Source organism: Numenius arquata, chromosome 7 (assembly GCF_964106895.1).
Source record: "Numenius arquata chromosome 7, bNumArq3.hap1.1, whole genome shotgun sequence".
NCBI classification, from domain to species: Eukaryota; Metazoa; Chordata; class Aves; order Charadriiformes; family Scolopacidae; genus Numenius; species Numenius arquata.
This window is the reverse complement of record NC_133582.1, coordinates 35750154-35777117: the sequence shown is the minus strand read 5'-3', so window position 1 is coordinate 35777117 and position 26964 is coordinate 35750154. Positions and strand designations below refer to the sequence as shown.

At 41.9% G+C, this 26964-nt stretch overlaps 2 protein-coding genes across 2 annotated transcripts in view; one reads left to right on the top strand and one right to left on the bottom strand.

Annotated features, from left to right (window-relative positions):
- Window positions 1–7410: 7410 nt before the first annotated feature.
- KBTBD2 (kelch repeat and BTB domain containing 2) lies at window positions 7411–13787 on the top strand. Its single transcript, XM_074150882.1, has 3 exons — window positions 7411–7580; window positions 10470–10635; window positions 11066–13787. The coding sequence occupies exons 1-3, from the start codon at window positions 7411–7413 to the stop codon at window positions 12599–12601; spliced, it is 1872 nt and encodes a 623-aa protein (XP_074006983.1). The 3' UTR covers window positions 12602–13787.
- Window positions 13788–23319: 9532 nt separating this feature from the next.
- The window catches only part of AVL9 (AVL9 cell migration associated), a 39084-nt gene continuing 35439 nt past the window's right edge, over window positions 23320–26964 (bottom strand). The window contains exons 15-16 of the mRNA XM_074150674.1: window positions 25183–25271; window positions 23320–24333 (exon numbers count right to left, since the gene is read on the bottom strand). Coding sequence (XP_074006775.1) covers window positions 24239–24333; window positions 25183–25271 — 184 coding nt within the window. The 3' untranslated portion in view covers window positions 23320–24238. The remainder of the gene's footprint in view (window positions 24334–25182; window positions 25272–26964) is intronic.

The following is a 26964-nucleotide window of genomic DNA, read 5'->3' as shown; positions in this document are numbered from 1 at the left end:
GGCGGGGGGGGGAACGGCGGCGGTGGTTCTCCTGCGCTCGCGTCTCCTTGGCCGTCCTCCGCTGGCGCGGCCGTTGGGCCGTTCCTCGTCTCCTCACGGCTGGCGGCCTGCGGGGCCGGAGCAGGGGTAGGCCGCCCCTCGCCGCGAGGGGCTCTGAGGCTCGGGCGGCGGCGAGGCCGGCGCGGGGCTGCGGGCAGCCCGCCGCTCCTCCTCCGGCCTGGGCGCGGCTCCCGCCCGTCCCCTCCGTGACCCGCCGCGGCTCCGGGCCCGCTGGGCACCGGCGGAGACCCGCGGCGGAGGCGCCCCGAGGAGGAAGGGCGAGGCGGCTGCCGGAGCCGGCTGCTGGCGCGGCGGAGCCCGGGAGAGCCGGGAGCGGAGGGAAGCGTGGCGGGCGCTCAGCCCTCCCCGGCCCCTCAGCGCGGCGGTACGCGCCGTGCCCCCTGCCCCAGGGCCGGCCAGGCGCCGCTTAGGGAAGCAGGAAAGGAATTAAAACAACCGAGGTAGGGGATGGCGCACCTGGGTGTCAGGAAGAGCAAAAATAACAACAACAACAAAAAAAAAAGCAGCTTATTTCCCTGTGTAGTACCGTGTCGCTGCGCCCTGCAAATCAGGAGGGGAGAGGAGAGGGGCCCTGCAGCGGGCTGGCAGGAGGGCTGGGCGGCTTGGGACTGGGATGTTTGCAACTTGGGTGGGTTTTCTTAGAGGTGCTTGAAGTAGCAGAGGCTGTGAAGTCGTCTGGGAGAACGGCGCCGTAGTGGCATTGCCGTTTCTTGTAGTTGCCCTCCTTTTCTTGCCGATGTGTCTAGTTGTGTGTGTGTGTATATATATATATTAGTAGTACCTACAGCGACCAAGGGTGGGCTTCAGTGTTTATATGTGAATTCGAAGAGCCAGTTCTTAGTGAGCTTTTATAGACGAAATCTATAGCTTTGAAGTTAGCTATCTACGTGCCTAAGATTTTTTTGAGTATTTACTATTATTTCTGCTACGAACAGGATAGATACCTGCTGCTTTTGAGATAACTTTAGGGATGATTTTAGAAATGGATTTGTGGTATAGTTAGCATCTGCAGTTTTAGAGGTTTTTTTGCAAAGCCGCAGCTTGGCTTTTTACGTTATTTCTCTGATCATAGTGGACCTGAAAGGCTGTGTGCTGTTGTGAGCTCACTTAGGGCCATGTCACGTGAATTTTGTTAAGATGATGTATTTATAGAAAATCATTAAAATACATAATCAACTTAGTTCAATTTTTCAAAAACATGCTAGGAGAAATAGGTATTTTTTTTAATATTTAATATACTCAGATGTGTAAATCGTGTAGTCTCACGATCTGGGTATAGGTGTCACACCTCTTTCCTAATTATTTTTGTGTGGAGTAAAAGGGTCCTGTTATACTCAGTGCTGTGTAAGTAGGGTCTTGCAGGAACAGACCAAAGCAGAAGAAAAGATGTTGCTCTTTATTTAGTATTTTTTGGACTGTTTTTTGGGCAGGTGGTTGTTGTGGTTTTCTTTGAGGCAGGCTTTTTGGTTTGGTCATGTGATTATGAAGCAGACTGAAACTGGTGCAAATCCTAGAAAGTCTCTTCCTTAATTTAGTGGCTGTTGCATTTTGAGAATAAGTTTTATATGCATGAATAAGCTATCCATTATAAGGCTGACTATTCAGGAACTAATGTATGGTTAATGAAGCTACAATAATTATTAATCTGATTTCTTAATGTAGAAATGCCTGAATTTATAGTTGAACATCATTATATCTCGTAGTGAATATTTAAGGGAGTGACGTATACTTGTGAACTGGAATTTAAGTTGTTAAATAAAATAGACCAGTTTCATTAACATACTAGAGTTCAGTGAAAAAAAAACACCCCACTTTTCTTTACATACATGATAAATGGCAGGATTTTACTGGAGACATGCATGGCCTGCTTTTTTTCAAAGGTTAATTTTCCAAAACAGGTCAAGTCTTTCCACAAAACAGGAATGCCCTTGGGGATGGAAACTACCCATGCTCAGCACAGAAGGCCAGTTGCCATGTGAAGTTGTTAGTTTATCTTGTGCTAATTTTTTTTTTTCTGAGCAGGTATTTCCTTTAGCGTATGACTTCCTTTAGGAGCAGAAAAACAGGATAGAAACTGGTAATGAGGAGTGTATTGTGACCAAACATGCTGTTAGCATGGAGTCTAGCACTTCTAGTCTATAACTTCTCTGTAGTTTCAAAAAGCTCACCTACCTTAAAGTTGTAACTCACCTCCCAAGCATGATATGTATGGAAAATAGTAGTAGTTTCCAAGTGAATAGTAATTTTCAAGATGATAATATTGTAGGAATGAATTGGTCCTTGTGTTTTTGTGAAATTTCATGTTGTTGCCTTATTAGAATCTCCCTGATGTCCTCGGGTTTCTGGACTGCAGTGCTATCAAAGACACCTTTGATGGCTTTAGAAGAGAGGAAAACTTCCAAGTCTGGAACTGCTTCATCAATTACCTATTTCTTTTTTGCTGCCAAGGATGCAAATTTGATACGTTACTTCAGAATCTAGAGCTTACTTAAGAATCTAGAGCTTCCAACTGCTTTTTCTTCTTTCTTTGCTGTCTTTGAAATCTGCTGGCAAAGTGTATTGATTTAAGTAATTGATTTTAATCGTTTGGGGGACTTATATTTCCCCCTGCCATTAGTTGGTAGAATCATTTTGAAACATGTTGATTTGTAACTCAGTGTATCCTTAATAGTAACTTAAGTATTAAAGGTACTTCCACTGCCAGCTGGGAGGGTTGTTGGCTCTGCACACGCAAATGCTTGTGCACTTTGGCTTCCGGTTGTTCAGTTCTTAATTTTGACGTTTTACTATGTTAAAAATAGGGAGTGATTCACTGCTTTTCATTTGTGATGTTTTCACTTGTGATGTGAATGAAGCTGCCCTTGGATGGAAATAGGAATTTGATTAAACAGTAGTACTTTGAGCTTTTTTTCAAAAAAAATTAGTTAAAACTAGATTAAATAAGTTGAATGTCCAGGGAAATAAGTTTTGTTGTTGTTGGTTTTTTTTTTTCTTGCAAACACTGGTTCATTGAAGTGTGAATTGTAGTTAATGAAGTTAGAATTCAAGAGAGATTTAGATAGCTGAAGATGCAGATCGGAACCTGTGACACTTTAAGTATTTCCCAGAATTTTATTGGAAGATAGGCATCTAATCTGGCAGACTTCTTAGTGGGATTTTCAGAATGAATTTATTTTTTTTCCTAGGATCAAAATATCTAAGTTAAAAAAAAAAAAAAAAAACAACAACCCACAAAACCAAACAAAAAAAGATTGCATGTCTATATATCTGTTTGCCCTTCTTATAATTTGGAAAAAATAAAGCAATTTTTTTTTTAATTAGTCTAGTTGAAGAATATTATAGCTATGTATCTTACTCCTTTCCCTACTAATTACATTGTAATTAGTCATTATTCCATGTTACACATTGAAGTACAGTGTTAACACTTCCGTGTGTGTAGCACAGTAGGTATCTGTTTATCAATCTTTGCCTGACCTCAGAAAATAAACAGATTCAAGGAAGGCAATTAATAGCCTATCCCATAACTTGTTAACATTTGATGACTAACTTTTGGAGTGGTCTCATTCAGATTTAAAAGTACATGAACAAGTCTTAAAAGCCACCTCATTAAAAATTACTTAAGTTAAAAGGAATAATTACTTAAAACCAAACCCTCTTATCAACCTGTTACTTAATGTTGCTCTCCAGCTTGATAAGGAGTCACTTTAAGTCACCTGGTAATTGGTGGAGTTGGCAATCCAGTGCTGCTGTGGCCTTCCAGCAGCTACCCACCAGTCCAGTTTCAGATAACTGGCTTCCAAGAAGTTACCCAGAATAAAACAATTGTTCCAGTGACATCGTTGAAAAGGAAAGTCTTCTTTATTCACGGAACTTGCATTGAAGGATTATTTTTATTCTATCAGTTTCCATTCAGGATATTAAGCCAACTTCAGCCATAGACTTTTTTAATCCATAAATCGGAAGTGCCCGCTGCTGGGTAGTTCCTAGAGCTACAGGAGAGTGTAGGCATCTCTGCAAGTTCATAGTTTTTCAGTTAGATCTCAGAGCTGTACGCCAACCAAGCACCGTGCAGCAAGAGAGGTGTTAGGTGGGACTGGGGATAACTGAGCCTCTTACAGTTCTCCTTTGGCAAGTATGTGGCTTTGGACAAGCCGATTCCTATTTCAGTGCCTCACTTTTTCAGCGTCTAAAGTGAGGAGAGTATCTCCTTTAAAATTGTCTGGAACTCCTCAGAGAGGTGTGAGAGAGGCAGGTAGTCTTGGATGACTTTCCAGGCATGAAATAATGTTCCTCCACCACTTGCCCTAATGTTTTGAACAGATTGACTTCTCGTGGACAAATGACAATAGAAATTATGGTAATTTTGGAGCAGAAATTGGCGGATCCTTGATGAATTGTTCTCCTAAAGAGTATTTAGTATGGTTCCACTAGAAGGAGATGGGATGTGACTTCGTGACAGACACAAAATGTTCAAATGCAAAGTTTTGTTCTTTAGAGAAAGGATCTCATTGGCTGCAAAACACAGTATGGATATGGAATCCTGTACGTAGCACGTTCCTACCACGTGCACCTCACTGGAGCGTATCCGGGAAATGAGATGGTTCCAGATCAGCTGTAAAACAAGGACTCCAGCTTTGTAAATTTACAGTTCGGAGGTGATTTGCATCACATAAATGTTCTGCGACAAGACCGCTGTCATCTCCTCAGTCTTTTCTGCTACTGAGGGTCATACTCAAATGTTTCAGCTATTTATAGGAATTAATTTCACGGTTTCAACTTGTCTTCTGTCGGACAGGTCTGCTTTTTCAGTTATTGACTGTCAGCTGCATGCTGGCAAAAATGTCTTTAATCTTACTAGCAGGTGTATCTCAATTTCTCCATAGCATCCATGACTGGTTCTGTTACCTAATGACTACAACAGTGCATATTAGTTTTCCTCTTTTTTTTCTACCGTTTCTGAAATTTTCCTGATTTATATTCTTTAAAATTACATCAGAATAGGAAGTTATTATATCAATGACTGCTTTTGCTAAAGCTCAGTACTACAGATGCTCTGCACAAACAGAGCTTAACCCACTGGCTTGTATTGTTCTTGAAACTTTACTCCTAAGCCAGGAAAAACCAATGCTGTAGAGACCGAGGATATCAGCAGAGCCAGGAGCTATTTATTTCTGTGGGCCTAACACACTTAGGAAGTCTCTGTGTCTCTGTAGCCATTTAAAGTTCAGTGCAAACCTTGTCAATGGATTGAGTTACATATTAAGCTATTATCAGATAACTGGGATACTGGTTGGTGATGAAGAGATAGGATGCACACTAATACGGTGAAAAGAAGCAGTGGCTTGAAGCAGGTCATTTCTTTAGGTGAGCAGTATCTTTGTATATCCTTGATATACTTGTGGTTTAGTGACTTCAGTGGTTAACTGCACCTGAAACTTGAAGGTCTGAAGTCAAGACTTATGCTAATATCTGATATTATAGCAGATAGTAGTCTCTCTGTTCCCCCCCCCCCGCCCCCAAATATTAACACCTTTTCTGTTTTTCCTTAATTAACTGCCTTCACCTGAACAAACAGTGGACATTGTTTGACTGTTTTGACTGTCTTCCAGTTAACCAGTGAAAACTAAGACTTTGAGATTCTTGTGTACATATATTTCTTCACTGAAAAAGATCAGTGACACTAAATTAGTAGTAATTAAAGTAGCATTAATTAAGCATATCTGTTTCAAGTGAGTGAATGTTAAAGGGCAGCTGTCTTTGAGTTGTATTACAGGCAGGGCTCTGCTGAAATAGCAGATCTTTGATGTGGCTGGCAGGTATTTCTACAGCCTTCAACTTACACTAAATCATGTACTTTTATATGGAATTTGAAGTACGTAATTTTGAGTGAGGTATTTCTGCATTCACCGTTCATCATGAACTATAATGATAGTGATGTCTTAGATATTAGATAAACATGTCCCTGGTTATTCCTTGCTTTTGGAATGCGAAAGAAGAGCGCAAGATTAAATAAGTCTGGAAGTATTTGATAGATGTGGTACGCTGGTGTCTGTGATGGTGATTTTACTGTCACAACGACCCCATTCTTAATTATGTTTCTGTGTTCACACGGAAGATAAGGTAGAACCTGACCCTGTTTTTAAGAGGAGTAGAAATGTCCCAATGAGAAAACAGACTTTGGTAGCCTGTGGTCACTGCTTTGTTACCACTCCGAGTGTTTTGACCCCTGTTATTCCAGCATCCCTTTGCTCCTATTATTTCCTTATTTTTGTTTTCTCCCCTCTGCAGCTTGTATGGAGATGACTCAGAAGGGAAAAAATGGGATGTGAAATGTTAATAGGTGTAGCCCTTCTGCACAGGGGCGATGAATCAAATCAGCATTGGGAATATAGGCTGTTAGGGTTTTATTTTTAATCCTTAGCTCTGGTTCTGCTTGTTCTCAAGTAGAATGTCAAAAAGGTGAAATAAAAGGGTTGATGGCGAAGCTGAAAGTTTAATTGGAAAATGATGGAATGTTGAAGAAATTGCATTTATATTTTTAGTGGCCTGGTATTGATAAGCTTTAAGTAGATGAAAATGGAGAAGCAGAAAAAGCAGCTGTTTTATATAGAAGTGAAAAAATGTGGCTATCATATCAATGGTTGAAGTAAATGCACAGGTGTACTCAGTGGGAAAACCGGGTAGTTCTTGAAAGAGGAACACGGTCTTCCTGAACATCATCTTAACTCTCCGGCCTCAGAAGCTGTGTTGACAAAATAAGTTATCATAATTCATGAGTCTTGATGAAAATTAAGGTACAGACTCTTCTGCTTTTCATTTCTCTTTTGATAATTCTGTTGTTCAAACTGTTCTTCAAAAAGACTTTTTTTGCAAGTAACAAGGTTCTAATTTAGAAATAAGCTTGTTACATGATTACTTTTAGGGGGTAACAATGAAAGGTTTTTGAAAAAGTGCTAATGTGTAATTAATTCTATTTTCCTGCTTTCAGTCACTCCAGTACAGCACCTGATCACGAGATGTTACCACGAAATCTACCTCAGACTTGGCTTCTGCTCATTCGTTTGCTGCATCACAGATCTCACCAGGAGCTCTGCAGACACTCCTGAAAGCCTCTGAACAGACTGTGGCATCAAGTCCAAGCATGATGACCTAACAGTAGGTCAAAGTCTGAAACATTGATTTAGCAGTCCAAGATAACGCTGCCTTTTTTTTTATCAGTATCGCTTCTGAAGACTGCAGACCTCGTGTGGTTTCTTCCCTGCTTACTTCAGAAACATTCAACTGACCTTTCTCTGGCAAAAAGATCTTGACTTTTCTCTCTGGTCCTGGAAATATTAATGGAATACAGTCATGTCTACCCAGGTAGAGAGGCAGATAAATACAGAGTATGCTGTATCTTTGCTGGAGCAGTTAAAATTCTTTTATGAACAGCAGTTGCTTACTGACATAGTGTTGATTGTTGAGGGCACGGAATTTCCCTGCCATAAGATGGTTCTTGCAACATGCAGTTCGTATTTCAGGTAAGTATCAGAGCAGGATCTGTTAATTCTGTTTTGAGCGTAATATTTCTTAATTGATTAACAATTAATGTGTTGCAGAGTGTCTTAAAGATCAGTGAAGTAAATAAAAAACCTAAATATCACTACTTGCCAACAGCAAAAGAGTAAAATAGGTTTCCCAGCACCTTGTGACTTACTCTGGATAGGTACTGTAGTTTTCACAGTAAGCGGGGAAAAAATAATAATCACACTTGTGATGATTCGTTTTCTTTAGGGTGTTAATCGAGTCTGACTAATTAGTAAATTTCTTATTCTTCACCCTTAATCTTTAACTATTTAATCTTTTTTTATTTCCCAAGGTAGGGTAACAAGGGATTATTGAGACTTGGCTATGGGAGTTCTGGGAGTTCCATTGTCATGTTTATCTGCCGTAGTTTCTTAGCAGAAGTCCCTGCTAAAAGCAGGGATTGCTGTGCAAGTTCCCAGCTTTTTCTGAATCATTTGGTTTTCTCTGCTCAGCAAAGAAGCCGAAACTCCTCTCACGCCTGAGAGTCCTGCTACAATGCAACAGCTTTTTTGTCTGGCTGGTTTTTAGTTTTGTTCCCTCCCCAAGATGCTGTTGCAATTTTTAATTCAGTAGCTCCTGCTTCCCAGGTGTCCTGTTTTCTGTCTTTTCAAAATTTTTTATTAATAAGATATGTTGACTGCTACTACTTTTTGCAAATACCTTCATAGTGAGTCCTAGAAGATGAGGCACCGTGAATTGTCGGCAGTGATTAATCACTTTTTTGTTGGCAACACAGTATAATTAATTTGCATGTCTGGAAGGAATTTTGAAGCTTGAAACCAGTCTTGGTGACATCCCTGCGTTTTGCACCTTGATGCATTGTGGAGGGATTATAACTTTTCTTTCCATTTAATCAAGGGAAGGTTTGCAAATTCTGTTTTCTTGTTGAGATAGGATCGCTATACAGAACACTCCTAAAATGTTTTCTGTATTTTGTCTGCTTTTTTGTATAGAATATAGAGAATAACTTCTATTGCAGGGAAGTATTCAAGGATTGATTTATTACTTTGACATAAGTTTTTGTAGCTGCTGTGTTTTGTGTTAATTTTTTCATCTCAGATGAGTCTGGTATAATTTTTAGCAACAAGTATTGTGGGGTCGCTAGATAATGATTATTGCCATTGGCCTTCTGCGGATGACATAGTTCCAACAGTCTATAAAATAACAGCCACTGGAAATGTGGCCAGATCTAATGTGGGTGGCTAATCATAAGGTTGGAAAGCTGTCACGAGTCCACGCGGTGTGCTGCATTGGGATACGCAGCCAGATCTCTTATTCCTATGTGTTTATTATTTATGGAATGAGGTTTTGGCACTGCTTAAAAGAAGTATCAAGCTTGTGGTTTTGTCATGTTCTGTTTTTCTTCTTTACTTGGTTTACAAAAAGATGCTCAGCTTCCTAAATTTAGCTTTATTATGAAAAATTGATAGCCCCAAAGGAAGCTGTGGGGAGAGAGGGAGGAACAGAAAAGCATCTGTCAGCGTGATCCAGCCATTGTGTCCGACTGCAGCCAGCTCACCTTCTGTCTCTGTGCTTGAACGCTGCTCTGCAGCAGCCCTGCTCCAGCACAGGCCGCTCGGCTGCGTGTCAGCGTGCGCTGGAGCCACATCCTCTGTCAGCTACCTCTTCCTTTGCGTGAAGAGGAGTCTCTGCTGGCACTCGTGCAGTCTTGCTTACCTGTAAAAAGCTGCACTGCAAGTTGATACGCACTTGGCGAGTCAGGGATCCTTCCTAAAACCCCAGTTGCCCTGAGTTAAGGAGCTTAGAAGAAGACAGAGGTAGGGATGGAGCAGGAGGAAAAGGTAGTGGGGTGCTGGTTTTGTAGCAGATCCTTCTTGGAGTGATTGACTTTGCTTAGAGTGTATATCCGCGTATCCCCTTCACCTCTCCAGCTGGAGGCGGGACTGCAGGGGGTACCCACTGTTCCTTCTGACTTCCCTCATATCTGGTTTCCTAAAAAGCCCCCCAAAAATATAAAGAGCCTTGAGCTGAATTTTCTGTGCAACCATAATGCCAAACCTGCATTGATATAAAGCTCTGAAAATCAGTGTCTCCCATTTTAAGAAAATTAGCAAGTACCTGAAGTGCTAGAACCTAGTTAGTTCTTAACTGTGTTGCAATTTAAAAATCAGAATGAGCAATAAATACATAAAGCATTATGGAAACAATAACCTTTTTTTAAATTGCCTTTCTACTGTTTCAGAAAGATGTAATGGAAATACTTATGTGGGTTTTTTTTATTTGTTTGTCTCCAGATCAAGTCTAATAGTTTTTTGTCATTGATTTTTTTCTTTTTGTCTACAAACTTGAGGTTCACTGCATCTTATTGTGAATAGTACGTAAGAAATACTTCATGAAGCACTAGTCCTTGCTCCGTTTTTTCTGAACTAACATTCTCCTCCTCCCAGAGGAGCGTGCTTTTTCATCTGACTTAGCTCAGTCCATTGTATAAATCTGCTGCTTTTGGTTTAGAATCTAAAATCTATCTGTAGGTGTTTCAACAGTATTTTCTAGAGGATGTTTCTTCCCTCTTATCACCTGATGTAGAAAGAGTTTTAAATTTTTGTCATTGAAACTCTAAAATTGCTAGAGTTCTCTGCCGATAAACACAAAAGAGTTTGCATAAATATAAAATATTTCTACCGAGGGCACTGACGGTACTTTTTGAATGTTCTGTACAAATGCTTTATCTTAAATACCGAATGGTAGCCTAAGGTAAATACTAAACACCTCTATTGTTCACCTTTTGGAGTGTAATCACTGAAGGCTTAGAGGCGATAAGTGACTTTAAGATTACCGTACTTACTGTTGGTCCTTGTCTTAATACGTGTATTTCTCTTCAGAGCCATGTTCATGAGTGGGCTCAGTGAAAGCAAACAGACACACGTGCACCTGAGGAACGTGGATGCAGCCACTTTACAAATCATCATAACTTACGCATACACGGGTAACCTGGCAATAAGTGACGGCACGGTAGAACAGCTTTATGAAACCGCCTGCTTCTTACAGGTAGGAATGGTTTATTTTGAGTATGAAATAACTGCTTCTAATCTCGGAACTGCTTTTTCTTGTTAAATAGTCTTCTCTGTTTAGTCATTTCAAAGTCCTCTTGCCCAGTTTGCTCGGTACAGACGGCAGTTTCTCGCCAGGTGTGTTTCACGTACCCATCCTTCCTTGCTTTATGGACCTTGCGGAGGGTGGAAGTAAAGCAGTGCGCTTGTAATATTTATACAGTTTGTTAGGCAGACATAATCATGTGATGTACTTGATCCGAATGAACCAGTTGAGTCAGTCACTGCTGTATTTTTGTGTATATATAGCCTTCCGGGCCTAAACTCTGGTGTTCAATGCTAAATGCAGGTAACTTTACCTGCTGCTGGTACACGAAGGAACAGATTGTATGCAGTAACACTTGGTGTGTTTCTTCTTTGCCTTTCAGGTAGATGATGTGTTACAACAGTGTAGAGAATACTTAATCAAAAAAATAAATGCAGAAAATTGTGTGCATCTATTAAGTTTTGCTGATCTCTTCAGCTGTGAAGAGTTAAAACAGAGTGCTAAAAGAATGGTAGAGCACAAGTTCACAGCTGTGTACCACCAGGAGGCTTTCATGCAACTGTCACATGATCTGCTGATAGATATTTTAAGCAGCGACAATTTAAACGTGGAGAAGGAAGAGACAGTCCGTGAAGCTGCTATGTTATGGCTGGAGTACAACACGGAGTCGCGATCGCAGTATTTGTCCTCTGTTCTTAGCCAAATCCGAATCGATGCACTTTCAGAAGTAACCCAGAGAGCCTGGTTTCAAGGCTTGCCACCTAATGACAAATCAGTGGTGGTGCAAGGATTGTACAAATCCATGCCCAAATTCTTCAAACCCAGGTTGGGTATGACAAAAGAGGAGATGATGATATTCATTGAAGCTGCTGCTGAAAACCCTGGTAGTCTTTATTCTTCTGTCTGTTATAGCCCACAGGCAGAAAAAGTTTACAAACTCTGCAACCCTCCTGCTGACTTGCATAAGGTTGGGACGCTCGTGACTCCCGATAATGACATCTATATAGCAGGGGGGCAAGTTCCTCTGAAAAACACAAAAACCAATCACAGTAAAAGCAGCAAACTCCAGGCTGCCTTCAGAACTGTGAATTGCTTTTACTGGTTTGATGCACAGCAAAACACCTGGTTTCCAAAGACGCCGATGCTCTTTGTTCGTATAAAGCCATCCCTGGTCTGCTGTGAAGGATACATCTATGCAATTGGAGGAGACAGCGTGGGTGGAGAGCTCAACAGGAGAACTGTGGAGAGATACGATACTGAGAAAGATGAGTGGACCATGGTAAGCCCCTTGCCATGTGCGTGGCAATGGAGCACAGCAGTAGCAGTTCACAACTGCATTTACGTAATGGCACACAACTTGATGTACTGCTATTTTCCCAGGTCAGATGCTTGGGTGGAAATGGCTATGCGACAGACAAGTAGATGTTTTGCTTCAGCTGCTGCTTTTGGTGATAAAATATTCTATATTGGAGGACTGCACATTGCCAGCAATTCCGGTATAAGACTCCCAAGCAGTACTGTAGATGGGTCTTCCGTAACTGTGGAAATCTATGATGTGAATAAAAATGAATGGAGAATGGCAGCCAACATCCCCGCCAAGCGGTATTCTGACCCCTGTGTTAGAGCTGTCGTCATCTCGAATTCTTTATGTGTCTTTATACGAGAAACCCACATGAACGAGAGAGCAAAGTATGCCACCTATCAATATGACCTGGAACTCGATCGCTGGTTTTTACGGCAGCACATATCGGAACGTGTGCTGTGGGACTTGGGGAAGGACTTCCGGTGCACTGTAGGAAAGCTGTATCCCTCTTGCCTTGAAGAGTCCCCGTGGAAACCTCCAACGTATCTCTTCTCACCAGATGGAGCTGATGAATTTGAGCTGGATGGGGAGATGGTTACTCTACCACCTGTATAGCTCCCGAATTAGACTGATTCTGTGCTCGGTTATCTTGAAATAAATAGTTGTGAAAGAACAGGTCTGGAAACAGAAATGTCAAATGAAACCTGTCTTTCATGAGTTGTGTTTTTATGCCCTACCTTAACACGTGCCGCCATTCAGTATGAATCAGTGAAACGAGCAGATAGGCTTCCATAATCTGAAATACTATTACCTGATAATTGAGAAACATATATGTATATCATGAGCTTACGCATCTGACTTGTCTAAAGAATTAACTTCTAGCTCTGTGAAGTCTCAGTTCAGGAAAATTAGCTGCAGAAAAAAGTAGTTACTGTTTCTAGGACGATGTCACAACTCTTTTGAAAGTATCTTCCAGTTATATTTGAACTACTTCTGGATATTCTACTTAAGCGCTAGTTATATAATTGTCAGTGTGGCCTAATTAAAGGACTTTGCTGCACTTAATACTAATATCTACGTTGGTATAGTAATGCCATTAAAAGAAAAAAGAAACAAATCCCATGGATCTACCTGCGGTAGGAAGGGTAGATCTTCCATTGTATGGTAACATGCAGGGCAAAACGACTGCAGGTTCAGTCAAGCTGTACTATTAGGTGCATGTATTCTATTTTCACTAACTTATACCTGTCTATTTAGGATACAGGTCTTCCAAGCAGCTGGTGTAGTTTACCAGGTGTGGACTTAAGTTGCTGGGCTTGCAATAGGAGTTGTCAGCCCTCATAGTGCGGGTCTGTGTGGAGCTTTGATCAGTAAATGTCTCCACATTCTGTATTACAGTAACATTGGCTCATGTATATTATCTTCCTGCTGCTGATGTATTTTTCCATTGTAAAACAAAGTTTTAGTGTGGATTAACCAGGTCTTTATTTTCTGTTAATTTAATAACAAGCATTACTGTAGTGTGATTGTGTATAGATACCCCTTAGCTATCAGGTTTTTTACTTTGGGGGGGCGGGGGGGGCGGGAGCAAACTTCAGGAATCTCCTGTGCTGCGTGTGCAGGAAAGCAGATGCCTAGTGCTGCTCTGGCATTAATCCCAGGAACCACTAGCAGTAGCGGGGTGCCGCCAATCTAACAGGAACACAGGTGCTTCATGACAAACCTTACTAGCATGTTCAGCTGCATCATGTTCTGGCACTGTATTTTGAATGACATTAATTTATTAAAAAAGTCTGAATCCAACTGAGCCCGAGTCTGCTTTCTGGTTGAAGCCGCTACAGTTACGGCACTCTTCCTTCCAGCAAGTAGAAGGCAACTTGAAATAGCGAAGCTGTGAAAATCCTGGAGACAGGTACATTGGTTGGCTGTGCTTACTGGTCAGTGAAAGCTGGAAACGAGATAGTCCAGGCAAATTTAGGGTTATATAGAACTTCAGCCACGGGACAAACCCTGTTCTAGTGGAAGTGAAGAACAGCGGGTGTTAAGGAGGTAATGCGGAATCTTTTCTGTAAGCTCAGAAGGTGGGGAACCTATTTTCAGTCTTTGACATCAAAAGCAAATTTACTTACTCCATCATCCAGACTCTTCCTTAATTCCATTTTATATTCCAGGATCATGGAATTAACAGAGTTGGAAGAGACCTCTAGAGATCATCTAGCCCAACTCCCCTGCTAAAGCAAGTACATACAATTACAGCCTTCAGCAGAGACATACCTCTGTGTTTCTGTGGCTCAGCCTCAAGTGGTTTTACAGAGTTTTCTCTTGTACAGTTATTAAAGATTTTGCCTGGAAAAGGGACCTGCCTGGTACATAACTGTTCCTAATGCTTTGGCAGTTTGTGCTGTGTAGGGATTTAAGGGATCTAGAATAAGGATGGCTCCAACGGAAAGAGGTAAGCTACTAATTTGTTTATGTCTGTGACATAACATGTTTGCATTTACCATTACATCAACTTTTTTTTTTTTTAAACACCTGCATTGTTTAGATAAGAGGGGAGCAGTTTAGATAAGAGGGGAGAATCCTACTGATAGGTCTGTTTATTGCTTTCCTGTAGCCTGGGACAGCAGGTGTGAGCCTGTTTGAGGGAGTCCACATTAAAAGAAAACCAGCGATACTATTTTATAATGCTATTTGGAAACTCGTCTACCTTCAACAGAGCTAAGAGTGACATCCTGGGAGCTCCAGCCATGGTGGGTGGTTCTCCTTCAGCCTGCTGGTACCAGGCTGCACGCGGCATTGGGAGAAGCCTCTGTTCTTCCAGCGCTGGTGAAGGAGCGCAGGGGGTTTGTCGTGTCACTGAGAACTTGCAACTCGAGTTTAAAGTCTTACCCGGTTTCTTAGCAAAGGAGGGAAAAAAAAAAAGTAAATTTGACTAGGAAATAGGTGAGTGAATTGCAGTGGGTGTAAGTCACTGTCACCTCTCAGAACCTGGAATAACTGCCCTTGGTTTTATCCAATTAGGAACATCTTTTAAAATACAGGAGGTGTACATCACTTCCTGCTAGTCTGCATTTTTTATGTATTATTTTTATATTGTTTCTAGATATCTGCATTTTTTTGTATTTTATATGGTCTAAGATGATGTAGTACCTTAAAATTAATTTACTATTAATAATACAGTACTCAAAGACAAAACCAGTCAAGTAGTGAAGAGCTTGAGCAGCTCTGTTCAAGACATCCTTAGTTGACACTCCTACAACTGTTTGCTACAGTTGGTATTCGACCCCATGGGAAACCACAGCTGGCAAGTGCTCGTCTCCAGTCTAAATTCTTTCCTTGCATCATTTGAGAAGGAATCTATGCAGGCAAAGCGTTGTCCTGGGCCTGGAGGTGGCCACTGGTGGTAGAACTGGGGACAGGCTTCTGGGGGAACAAAGACAACAACTGGAAAAAAATGCAGTTCTCGTTCCATAAACAGAGCAAATACGACAAAAGCCTTCCCGGGGTTCTACACCAGTACCTCCCTGCAGAGCGTCAGCCCGGAACCCGGCTGTTCAGCCCCTACTGGCCTTTAAAGTGCAGTTACGTACAAGTTTCAGTGAGTAATTTTGTGTGTCCTCAAGCTTTTTTTGCTTCTCTTTTTGGTAGAACTGCTTTAAGTTAGTCCTTCATAGTCCCAGTTCCCCCACCACGTAAAAACAAGTGATCTACCCTCTGCTAATTTTTAACGCCTCCGCTCACTTTTACAGTTGTTTAAATGCAATACCCGATTGCAAGGTTTTAATTTTTAATCATTGTTTATTTTTTAATTTTTAAATATTTATTCTAAGGGCAATAGTCAGCTCTAGGGCAGTGAACTGTGTCAGGCTTCACTGAGAACAGGATCAGGGGGATAGTTAATTTTGGGGGGAAATAATTTGATAAAATGCTAAAGATTTTTTTTTATTTTTTTTTTAAGATTTAAAGCACTGCCTGGCTCGAAGCACTGCTTTTCACAACATTCCTCCTTTCACTTCTCAGTGCTGCTGTTAAGATGTGCTATCACCTGCCCCACTGAGTCCAGCTGAGGAACACCTGTGGACAAACCTGTGGACCACAGACCTGCAGACTGTGGAGTTTATTGCCAGGCCACTGTTTCTCTTCCTCTGTTTCCCATTTGCAGCTGCCTTCAAATTGTTTTCTCTCCTGGGATCTGGAGTCCCACCTGAAAGGAGCTTTAATTTAGGCAGGCTCACCCTGAAAACCAGTTTCTTTCCGCTTCATGCTCAACCCGTTACCCAGAGAGAGTTCTGTGTAGTTCTACTCCACAACTGTTTAAAATATCTCCCTCCTACAAGGTTTATCCTCAGTAAATCCGGAAGGCAGAGCGCTTACTCACAGAGCTCACAGCCCGGAGGAGGAGTGCTGCCAGACCAAGTAAAAAGCAGGGCTCACTCCTGATGCCGGGAGGCAGGCTCGGAAATCTGCATCCTCACACGCGTTCCAGGATGGAAGAGGTTGGTAAAGAGCCTGGACCCGCGGGTGAGAGCAAGCCCTGGGTCAGTACTGAGGCACAGAAACTTTTGATAGGGAAGAAAGGCCTAAGGGAGAAGATGGAACACACAGGGAAGTGAAAGAAGAGCACTGAAAGTACCTCTCTGTGCTTTTCTCCCCGCTGGCTCTAAAAACACGTGGCTCTTCTGTGGCCTGGTTTGACTTGTGAAACTGGAAACTTTTGTTCCAGCAAAGAAAGGGTTTAAGCGTTGTACACCCCCCCCCTTACTGAAGTACTAACGTGTAACTGGTCACCTGGAGCACAGTGTGACTTCATCTCTTACAGCAGTAAGCTGTGTTGAGTACATACACACACTCTTAGGCACCTCTGTTACATTAACATGGTCACGGAGCGAGCAACAGGACAACGAAAGGTACTAAAAAGGTAGGGGTGTAATGTAGACCTTACTTATGTGCTACGCGTCAAGATAAGTCTTGATGCTGGGATTTAGACGGAGCAGGAGCTATGGCTTCACTAATGCAACTCTTCTCATCGTCGCTGCACTCAGAGATGGGAGACAGCCTGAGTTTGCCTCTTCAGTGTTTCCCATCCGTTTCATCCTGTAGGCAAGCGATGTTATTCCCCACGTTGGTTTTAAGGTAACAAAGTACGTCTACATCTGGCTTTAGATAAATGTTCCTCCTTCAGTCTAAACATCCTGCCTTGATCTCCTTCTGCTCACCTGATCTAGAAAGCGCTGCTACTTCTGTGGTGATCTAGATTAAGACAAGAAAAGAGGATTTTGTGGGATTTCTCTGCTACTATTGAGGCAAACAGTAACTATGCTTTCATCAGTAAATTCAGGAAGTTAATAAAAAAATCATCTTCTTTCCTATCAGTGGATTTTGGAGTGCGGTGTTACACAGGAGCTCTGTACGAGTGGGCAATGTTGAACCTATACTGAAGGACTCAACGGGACAGCGGGACTTCCACCTCTCATCACAACCAAGACAGAGCCAGCTGTGTACAGATGTTGTACACACACACAGTGTCAATTTATGGGGAATACAGTAATCCAAACAGGATTCACTGTTTAACGGACACGAAAAGAAGTGATCCGCTCCATCTTTTTTTATTTTTATGAACCCAAACACTTCTAATGTTTGATAAAGAACGGGGTCAAGACCAGACCCATCCCAGAACTCACGCTCTGTGCCTGCTTCAGTCAGTCTCTCCTCTACTGAAGCATTAAAGACTCAAACCACCTTGAAAAAACTTGTCACGCATCTTTAATGGGATTACAATAATGTAGTGATTCTGTCTTTAATGAATACTCTCCACATTGCCCTTTTCAACGGAAACTAAACACCTGCAAGTAAGTAGAATTACACTGCATGAACAACACGATGGAAATTTATCTTTAGGTGTGTTTGCACAACGACTCGCACACGGTAAGAAAAATTTTAACAAATTTTAGAGAATTGCAACTATTTTCTAGACATAAGCTTCATCTGATTCGCATCTGAATGTCATCCGAGGCAGTTGGTTTCCTCCTACTGCAAACAGCAATTTACCAGCTCATTCTCAGCTCGGTACAGTGACAGCTACAACAGAAGTTTTAAAGGTTTAAAATAGCTCACCCCAGTAGAGCGCTGGCCCTGCAGCAAATGGATTTATTCACCATCCTGATTTTGACTGGATGTCGCAATCCACAGGAACGATGGACTATTTTGAAGCCAAATCTAGATCAAAATGTTACAGTTGTACCTAAAGACCTAACTGATGTAAGAGAGGTCTAGGACCTGCCGGAGACTTCCATCAACTCACAATGATCAGTACCCAGCAGGGAATAAAGAGTCACTCTCGAGGAGCCTCTTGTCCTAAATTTGCAAAAGCAGCGTCCACAATCAGTTTAAATGGAAGACAAATTTCTGAAAGATTGTCAGTGTATTACAAGCAGCTACCGATATCAAAAGCAGAGGCCTGCAAGTGTGTTCTAGTGGGATAAATTCTTAAAATAATAGTTTTTTTGAGCAGACAGAGCTTTAAAAAGGCTGGATGTATTTATTTTTCAAGCAGCACAAGAAAAATCAAATACATTACTTTTGTGTTCAATTACCAAGCAACGGTTTCTATGTTGGAAAACTGCATTCACGTCTTCAGTTTTACAATTAAATATTGTCACATTAGTTTCCCTGCTCAGTAATAATTTCTATGGAACTCAGAATCTTGTTTAGGCAAAATACTGCAGTGAATTACAAAGGTGCTTAAAAGAGATGTACGAGGTCAAACAAGTGCAATGTACTAGAACACTCATCTAAAAATGATAATTACATGGTGATATTTGAGGAAACTGGTGTCAGATGGGCACAGGAATTCAGGTTATGGCATAAAAATGATGAAAACTGCTGAACATTTTAGTCATATGAAATATTAGGTCAACAATACCAAAGCGTTGTGGGGTTTGGAGGACTTGAATCTTCTCTCTGTGCTCAAGAGGCAGTTCCTCAAATGCCGGCACGTACAAGAAGCAGAGGTTGATGCCTTCGATGCCGGGAAGTTGAGGGGTGCGCTGTTGTGTTACCTGTAAGTCACTCCGTGCTGCACACTGACAGCCAGAAATACCTGTGCAACACCCGTCCCGCAACGACAGCTTCACAGCTGACTCCTGAGGGGCACTGCCACCCGTTCATTTAGGACTCAGTGCTTCTTGCAGCACAGAAACAGATGTCAAGGTCTTTCAAAATGGAAGTCGCCTGCCTAAATCTTTCTGAGCGTGTAATAACGCTTGCACTGGAAATTTTAAAACAGAGGAGAGGAAAATAACTTGTATTTGCAGTGATTTTCACAAAAGAGGTTACAACCATTAGAGTAAGAATAGGGTATGAGCTGAGATGGACCTCAGTGGCTGTGTGCCTGCCTACAGCCCAAAGGTAAGCTTAAGCAAATGGCAAAGAGCAAGCACACGTTGAGGACCACATCTCAGGAAGATCCCTTCATCTCCACCGGCTGCACAAGTCTTAATCACCATATGAGTTTAGATGACAGTCCAACTTGCTAGCAGGACGCCAGTTCTTAAAAAGATTGAAAATCAATGCAAGTTTCTTTTTCTATCATTTGTAAAGAAAGGAAAATAAATACTCTTAATGAGGGTGTATGTTTGGCTCCACAACAGAGACAGCTGGGACAGTGGGAGAAAGACTGCAGACGCGCATCCCTAGGAGCAAGACGTTGGGCAAAGGAGGCAGGAAACCTGCACGGGTGAGCAAGGAGCTTCTGGAAAAACTCGGATGGAAGAAGGAAGTTTGGGGAATGTGGAAAAAGGGACTGGCCACTGCCAGTGTTGTCAGAGTATGCAGGGGTGCAACGAGGAAGGCTAGGGCCCGCTTGGAATTAAACCTGGAGAGGGATGTCAAGGACAGTAAGAAGGGCTTCTTTAAGTACATCACCAGTAAAAGGAAAATTAGGGAAAATGTGGGCCTGCTGTTGAAAGACAGAAGATGGTGACGGAGGATGCAGAGAAGGCAGAGTTACTGAATGCCTTCTTTACTTCAGTCTTTACTGCTAAGGCCAGCCCTCAGGAACCCCAGACCTTGGAGGTAGGAGAGAGAGCCTGGAGCAAGGAAGACTCTTCCTCAAGCATGGAGGATTGACTTAGAGATCATTTAAGCAAACTTGACACCCACAGATCCATGGGCCCTGATGGGATGCGTCCGGTGCTGAGGGAACTGGCAGATGTCATCGTGAAGCTGCTCTCCATCATCTTTGAAAGGTCCTGGGGAACAGGTGAGGCGCCTGAGGACTGAAGGAAAGCCAATGTCACACCAGTCTTCAAAAAGGGCAAGAAAGAGGATCCAGGAATCTCCAGGCCAGTCTGCCTCACCTCCATCCCTGGAAAAGTGATGGAACCGCTCATCCTGAATGTCATCTCTAAGCATGTGGAAGAAAAGGTCATCGGGAGTGGTCAGCATGGATTCACCAAGGGGAAATCATGCTTGACCAATCTGGTAGCCTTCTACTACGGTGGAATGTCTGGGTGGTTGAAGGGAGAGCAGTGGACATATTGTCTACCTTGATTCAGCAAGGCTTTTGACACTGTCTCCCATAACATCGTCATAGGTAAGCTTAGGAAGTGTGGGTTTGATGAGTGGACAGTGAGGTGGATGGAGAACTGGCTGAGTGGCAGAGCTCAGAGGGCTGTGATCAGCAGCGCAGAGCCCAGTTGGAGGCCTGTAACTAGTGGTGTTCCCCAGGGGTCAGTACTGGGTCCAGTCTTGGTCAATATATTCATCAATGACCTGGATGAGGGGACAGAGTGTACCCTCAGCAAGTTTGCTGAAGACACAACACTGGGAGGGGTGGCTGACGCACCAGAAGGCTGTGCCACCATTCAGCGAGACCTGGACGGGCTGGAGAGTTGGGTGGAGAGAAACCTAATGAAGTTCAACAAGGGCAAGTGTAGGGTCCTGCACCTGGGGAGGAATAATACCATACACTGGTATAAGTTGGGGGCTGACCTGCTGGAGAACAGCTCTGCAAGAGAGAGACCTTGGAGTCCGGCCGGACTACAAGTTGACCATGAGGCAGCAATGTGCCCTTGTGGCCAAGAAGGCCAATGGTCTTCTGGGGTGCATTAAAAAGAGCATGGCCAGCAGGTCAAGGGAGGTCATCCTCCCCCTCTACTCTGCCCTGGTGAGGCCACATCTGGAACACTGTGTCCAGTTCTGGGCTCCCCAGTTCAAAGACAGAGAACTACTGGAAAGAGTCCAGATCAAGGGAATTGAGCACCTCTCTTATGAGGAAAGGCTGAGAGACCTGGCTCTGTTTAGCCTAGTGAAGAGAAGACTGAGAGGGGACCTCATCAATGTTTATAAATATCTAAAGAGCGAGTTTCAAAAGGATGGGGTCAGGCTCTTCTCAGTGGTGCCTGGTGACCTGCCAAGGGGCAACGGACACAAGCTGGAACATAGGAAGTTCCATCTGAATGTGTGGAAAAACTTCCTTACTTTGAGGGTGGCAGAGCCCTGGAAGAGGCTGCCCAGGGAGGTGGTGGAATCCCCTTCTCTGGAGACATTCCAAACCTGCCTGGACATGTTCCTGTGCAACCTGCCCTGGCAGGGGGGTTGATGATCTCCAGAGGTCCCTTCTGACCCCATAGCATTCTGTGGTTCTGTGAAAGATTTGTCTGATCTTCTTGCCCATAAGACAAATACTGTGAAGTATCATAACAGAGTCCCTGTCCTGAGGAGCAAGCAGCCATGCATCAGCTGAGCACAGCACCTCATTCTGCCTTTCCTCAGATCAATCTACCAAAAATAAAAATAAAATAATAAAAAAACCAGTCAGTTTTCTAATATCCCTGGGCCAGCAAGGGAGTCTGTGGGAGTAAAGGGGAATGCAGAGAGCTGACAAATTGGCTATACAAATTTGGGGCAGAAGAGAATTCTACAGGAGAAACTCAGGTGAGGAGGTGACAAAGAGAAGGATATTGGAAAGGGATCCTTGAAGGTCCTGCTTCTGTACCTTGTACATGTAAATACCAACAATCTGCCTGGCTCCTAGAACCCACCATCGTGAGCTTCTGAGCCTAAATTTACCTCGTGTGCCTTAAGTTAGTTTATAGGTGCTTAAATCCTTTAGGCACCTTTATTCAGTCTTCACTACAACATGAAGCCTGGTGACTTAAATCCCAGACAGCAGATAATATGTTCGCCATTTCACAAAAGCAAGTGATTATTTTCAATTATTTTCTTATCTGCATGCTGAATCAGAAAGGTCTAGACTCATCATGAATAAATACAGCCCTAGTCTTATTTCACCAGAGCTCTTCCTGCATATCGAGTATTACTTAGTCTTTGAAAAGATCTAAATGTCTATTACAGAGCGGTGACATGAAACAGGGAAGAGCATCAGGAATTTCAGGAGATACACAAATGCGCACAGAGACGGGGAGCAACAGTTCTGTAGGTATATTTTACTTGTATGTCAGAAGCAGTAGAGTAGTAGAGCTTTAGGGGCATTTTTTTCCCTTCTCCAACGAAACTACTCAAACCAGCTGGATACTCTCAGGTTTTCCCCACGGCTATTCTATCTAGTTTCTCCTGGAAAAAAAAAATAATGAAGGCTTTAAACCAGATCTTGTGTTTTCAAATTTCTGTTCAAAGCAAGAAAACTGAAAACTAAGTTGTTGGATGGTATGTGATACAGGTGTGGCTCTTCTATTAGCTTTTCAAATGCACCTAAAGAAATTAGAACATAATTTCTTAAAACAAATTACATTCAAACCTTCTTGTTCATCTCTTGTACAGTTTCTGTATTTTATTTGAGGAACAGAAGAAATAACCAGGACCTGAAATCTTGGCCCCAGAAAAGAACACGGCAAAATGCTGGCAGAGCGATGAGGTGATAAAGTAAGAGCCTTTTACTGCAGCAAGTTGGAACATTTGATAATGTTAACGTGGAAAATGTTAACAGCTCTTGTGTGGGGATGTTGGAAGGCACAGAGAGGCACACACCCCGCAAGAAATAGGAAATAATCTCTCTCAGAACCAGGAAAGGTAGAAGTGGAATATGCTGGCATACAAGAGACACTGCATGCACGTTACATACGGAATACAGCATTGTGCCACATCTTCTCATATAAACCAGTACATTTCTTCACACAAGGACACGAACCAAGCCGTTTCAGTTACTCTCTCAATTCTGTACGAAAGAAGTAGTTATCCAAACAGAACATTCCCTGAGTCGACACAGAAAATCAATATAGCTGATTTTCATTTGGAAGAGTCTTCATAACTTTACTGGAAAAATAAAAAATAATAAAAAAAAAAAATACGCAGAGTTTGCTACTGTGCCAGTTTTAAACATTTTTAGTACTTTGTATTTATAGGTATGTAAGTACACTGATGGTGTAATTACATCATAATAGAGCAAGACTTCACAAAAGTGATCCAATCCCAATTTGGGAGAATTGTTTTGCAATACTCTTCCTAAAGAGATGTCTCTCCAACCAGAATCCCATTCTCATCCCAGGGTCAAAACACAGCCAAAACATATGCAAAGTTATGAAGGCCTACTGCATAACATAACAAGAAAATACTGATTTCACAACTGTTGCACAGATTTGGAGACACGAAGAGAGCCAGAGACAGATTAACACAAACTGTACATGGCTAGCTAGGAGAAAGGAAAAAGAACCCTTAAGTCAGCCACAGTCTTACTCTGCACCCTCCCGATTGTAGTTTGCAGGTGAAAGTGAGAAAGTTCCACCTGGCCTGGAACCCTTTAAGGGTTTTCACCGTATACTTTTTGCAGAGATGCTCTCAGATCCAACCTGAAAGAGGAATCAGTATTTATACTCTGCTTACTTCTAACAAGAACCCACAAAAGTTTGGCTATTTGGATTGAAAAATATAGCTAGTTTACATAAATACTTTTAACATCCAAGAAAATGTACAAATCTAAAGTCAAACACGCTTGGCTTGCGACAAGCCCCGTTTGCTAATGTCTTTATAAAGGCTCAGTTTTAAGGAAAAGTAGTCATTTTAAATACAACCAATATACTGCAAATGCCGTCCCATTGCATGGAGACACTCACCATTCTTCTATACTTCTAGTGAAACTGAATGGTAACATTCCACACCTGCTTGCAAGCAACACAGAACTTGTTTTGGTCCTGGGTAGTTAAATCTCCACTCCTGTGTTGTGGAGTGCTCTTTTTACAGCTCACTGAAAGCATTGCACCTGAAATACTCAGCAGCATGGTACAAAACCGTCATTTAGTCCCCAAGGCTTTGGGTTGACTGCGTAAAAGTGGAAATCCATGACGACATAGCTGATTTTGCACTTGTGAGGGCTCCTCCAACTGATTGACCTGCATTACAAAACAAAAGCAAGCAGGGCAATAGTGTAATCATTACAAAGCTACTACAAAACATAATTTAACATAATAACAAAAACAAAAAAATCATCACACAATCAGTTGTCCAATTTGGGATTTAAAATCTGAGTCCAGAGTCTGTGTCGGACAATATTCAAAGAACACAGTAGCTCAGCATTGGCCTGCATTCTCCTTTGCTAGACTTGGGACCGCAAGGTGTTCCTTGCCAGAGCGTACAGTAGCAAAAAGAGTAGAAAGACTCCAGTGGAATAAAGGAGGGAGCTAAACAGTTTTTGGCAAAGCTACTGCAGAACAACCACAAGATTCTTCAATGGGTGAGCTCACATTATCTCACACTGCAAGGTGACAACATGATGTTGCCCCTGTCCAAGTGCAAGGAGTGCTTTTCCAGAAAATTACAGACTGTTACACGACCTGCAGAAACAGACACAAGGGCTTCCTCTGGTTTTAACCAGCGCTGGATAGTTTCAGCCAAAGTGATATCAAAATGAGAACAGCTCAGTGCAGGTGGTGGTGGTGGTGTGGTCTAAGCATGTCCAGATTACATGAAAGGTTTTACCTCCACATCTCTCCCCACGTTCATCTCCAGCCCACACTGGAAAAACAATTTACACTAATTTTTGTCTGGCTGCTTCTCTTTCCACTATCACACAACATACAGGGCCTCAATCAGGGGCTTTAACCCTCAAAATGTTGCTCTGTTTTGTAAGCATGTTATAAAGTACACTTGGATTAAACTGAAGTATAACTGAGATATAGGATGCTGCTTCAAAAAAAAAAGATATGGCTGAGATGCAAGCTGGTTTAAAATAAATTTCTTACCTACAGCTTTTCCTGTTTGTACAACACTGCGGCTAGTAGAGACCATCACATTTCCAATCTTTTTCCCACGTTCACTGTTTTGCACAGAGCTAAACAAGAGAGACGGTGAAGACTGTTAGTCGACAGACTTCTTACTACTTCTTGGTGTAAACAAAATACATAGTTAAAACACATATCAATACACACACAGATTTACATAGTATACATATATATAGTTTTTATACATATGCTCAAGCCCATAATTCCTGCATGCATCTTACCCACACAGATCAGTTAGTCGGGCTTCTCAGAGGAAGACAAGTCAGCAAGACGGGACTCAAAATGCCCAGTGGTTCATTCTTATACAACACACTTTACACCTTTCCTGAACGTTTACAAAAACGCATTTACATTCTAAAATACAAAGTCAGATTTGCAGTAGTTTTGAAAATTTTTAGCCCTAATATATAAGCTTTAAGCAAAATAGCAAGCCTTACTGATCAGTCGTTATTCTTTTTTCTAAGCAGAGTTTGCTTTGTATCTTGCTCCAAGATTAAATTTTTGATCAAATACAGTTTACACTCATGCTTTTGTTAAAGAAATGCAAAAAGATGAGAGGCACTACCATCATTTGGAAAGGAAAGCACAAAAGCAATCAGTTCTACTGCACAAATATAAACACCTGAAAATAATGTAATTTAGTTTTAAATTGTAACATTCAAGCCCACATTTCAGGCTTTGTCAACCCATTTATGTAAAACTCAACAACACACCATGCCACATTCTTTTCCCACTTTCATAATCTTCAGTGTAGATGCAAAAAGCAGAAAGAATAGGAATACACCAAGAACAAGTTTAGGCTCAGTTTGCAAAAGCAAGTCATTTTGATGAGCATCTGATAGTAAACTTTCATCTGGAGAACAAAGACACTGTTGTAAAAATATTTATTATTAGAGATGTGCTAAGAACAACTGGTCTTTTTACATTGATTTCAGGCTACTTAGAGGAGTTAATATCTTCCCATTCAAACACAAAAATAGGGCAAGAGTACAGACACCTCCACATCTTTCAAATTAAGTCTTTCTACAAAGACCATCCATTAATGATAAGAGCTGCTATCAGCATGCACCTTAATGAAGGCAATTACCTTGAGATAAATCTTGATTCATTTACAGTCTCAATCGCCACCACGGAAATTTAATCTGTCACTGATCAGCAAAAGCAACAAAAAGATTCAGCAGGCTGAAGTCCGAACCTTTTTATTCCTCAAGCTGTTCTTCTACGTTGGCGTGTGCTTTAGGTCTACTCAGCAGTGTACTGAAAATAACGGTCTACTCTCCTGACATTTTATGGTCAACATTGCCCAGTGAGAAAACAATCTATTTTGCTTGTTGCAGAAACAAGAGGAATCGGTTAACTGCAGCTCCAAGACTGAACTGTGGTTCCAGAGTTGACCAGCTACGGGAATAACGAGCACCACTGAGTTTTAGACTTGAACACTACAGGTAAGAGCTGAGATCAACTTAAAGTTCAGCTGAGTGTGGTGCAATAAGAGATTATGTAAAACTTACTTTAAACTTCTAAATTGAAGAAACCGAACCAGTACATGTATAGGTACTGTCTCAGTACATACACAGTGAACTTTGACAGTTTTAGAACAATGCTGTATTAAAAACCAGCTAATTTTCAAAAAAGCTGTTTTCGCCTATAATGAGACCTAAAGTCAACATACAGAAAAACACTGATGAAAATTTTAACAGCTTTAGGTTACAATTGTAAAAATAAACATTAAAAAGCCTTATA

Bases quoted from the DNA above. Each gene is read 5' to 3' on its own strand.
- KBTBD2 (XM_074150882.1), top strand. From the start codon at position 7,411: ATGTCTACCCAGGTAGAGAGGCAGATAAATACAGAGTATGCTGTATCT. The intron at 7,581-10,469 runs GTAAGTATCAGA...ATTTCTCTTCAG, and splicing joins ACATGCAGTTCGTATTTCAG to AGCCATGTTCATGAGTGGGC. The intron at 10,636-11,065 runs GTAGGAATGGTT...TTTGCCTTTCAG, and splicing joins AAACCGCCTGCTTCTTACAG to GTAGATGATGTGTTACAACA.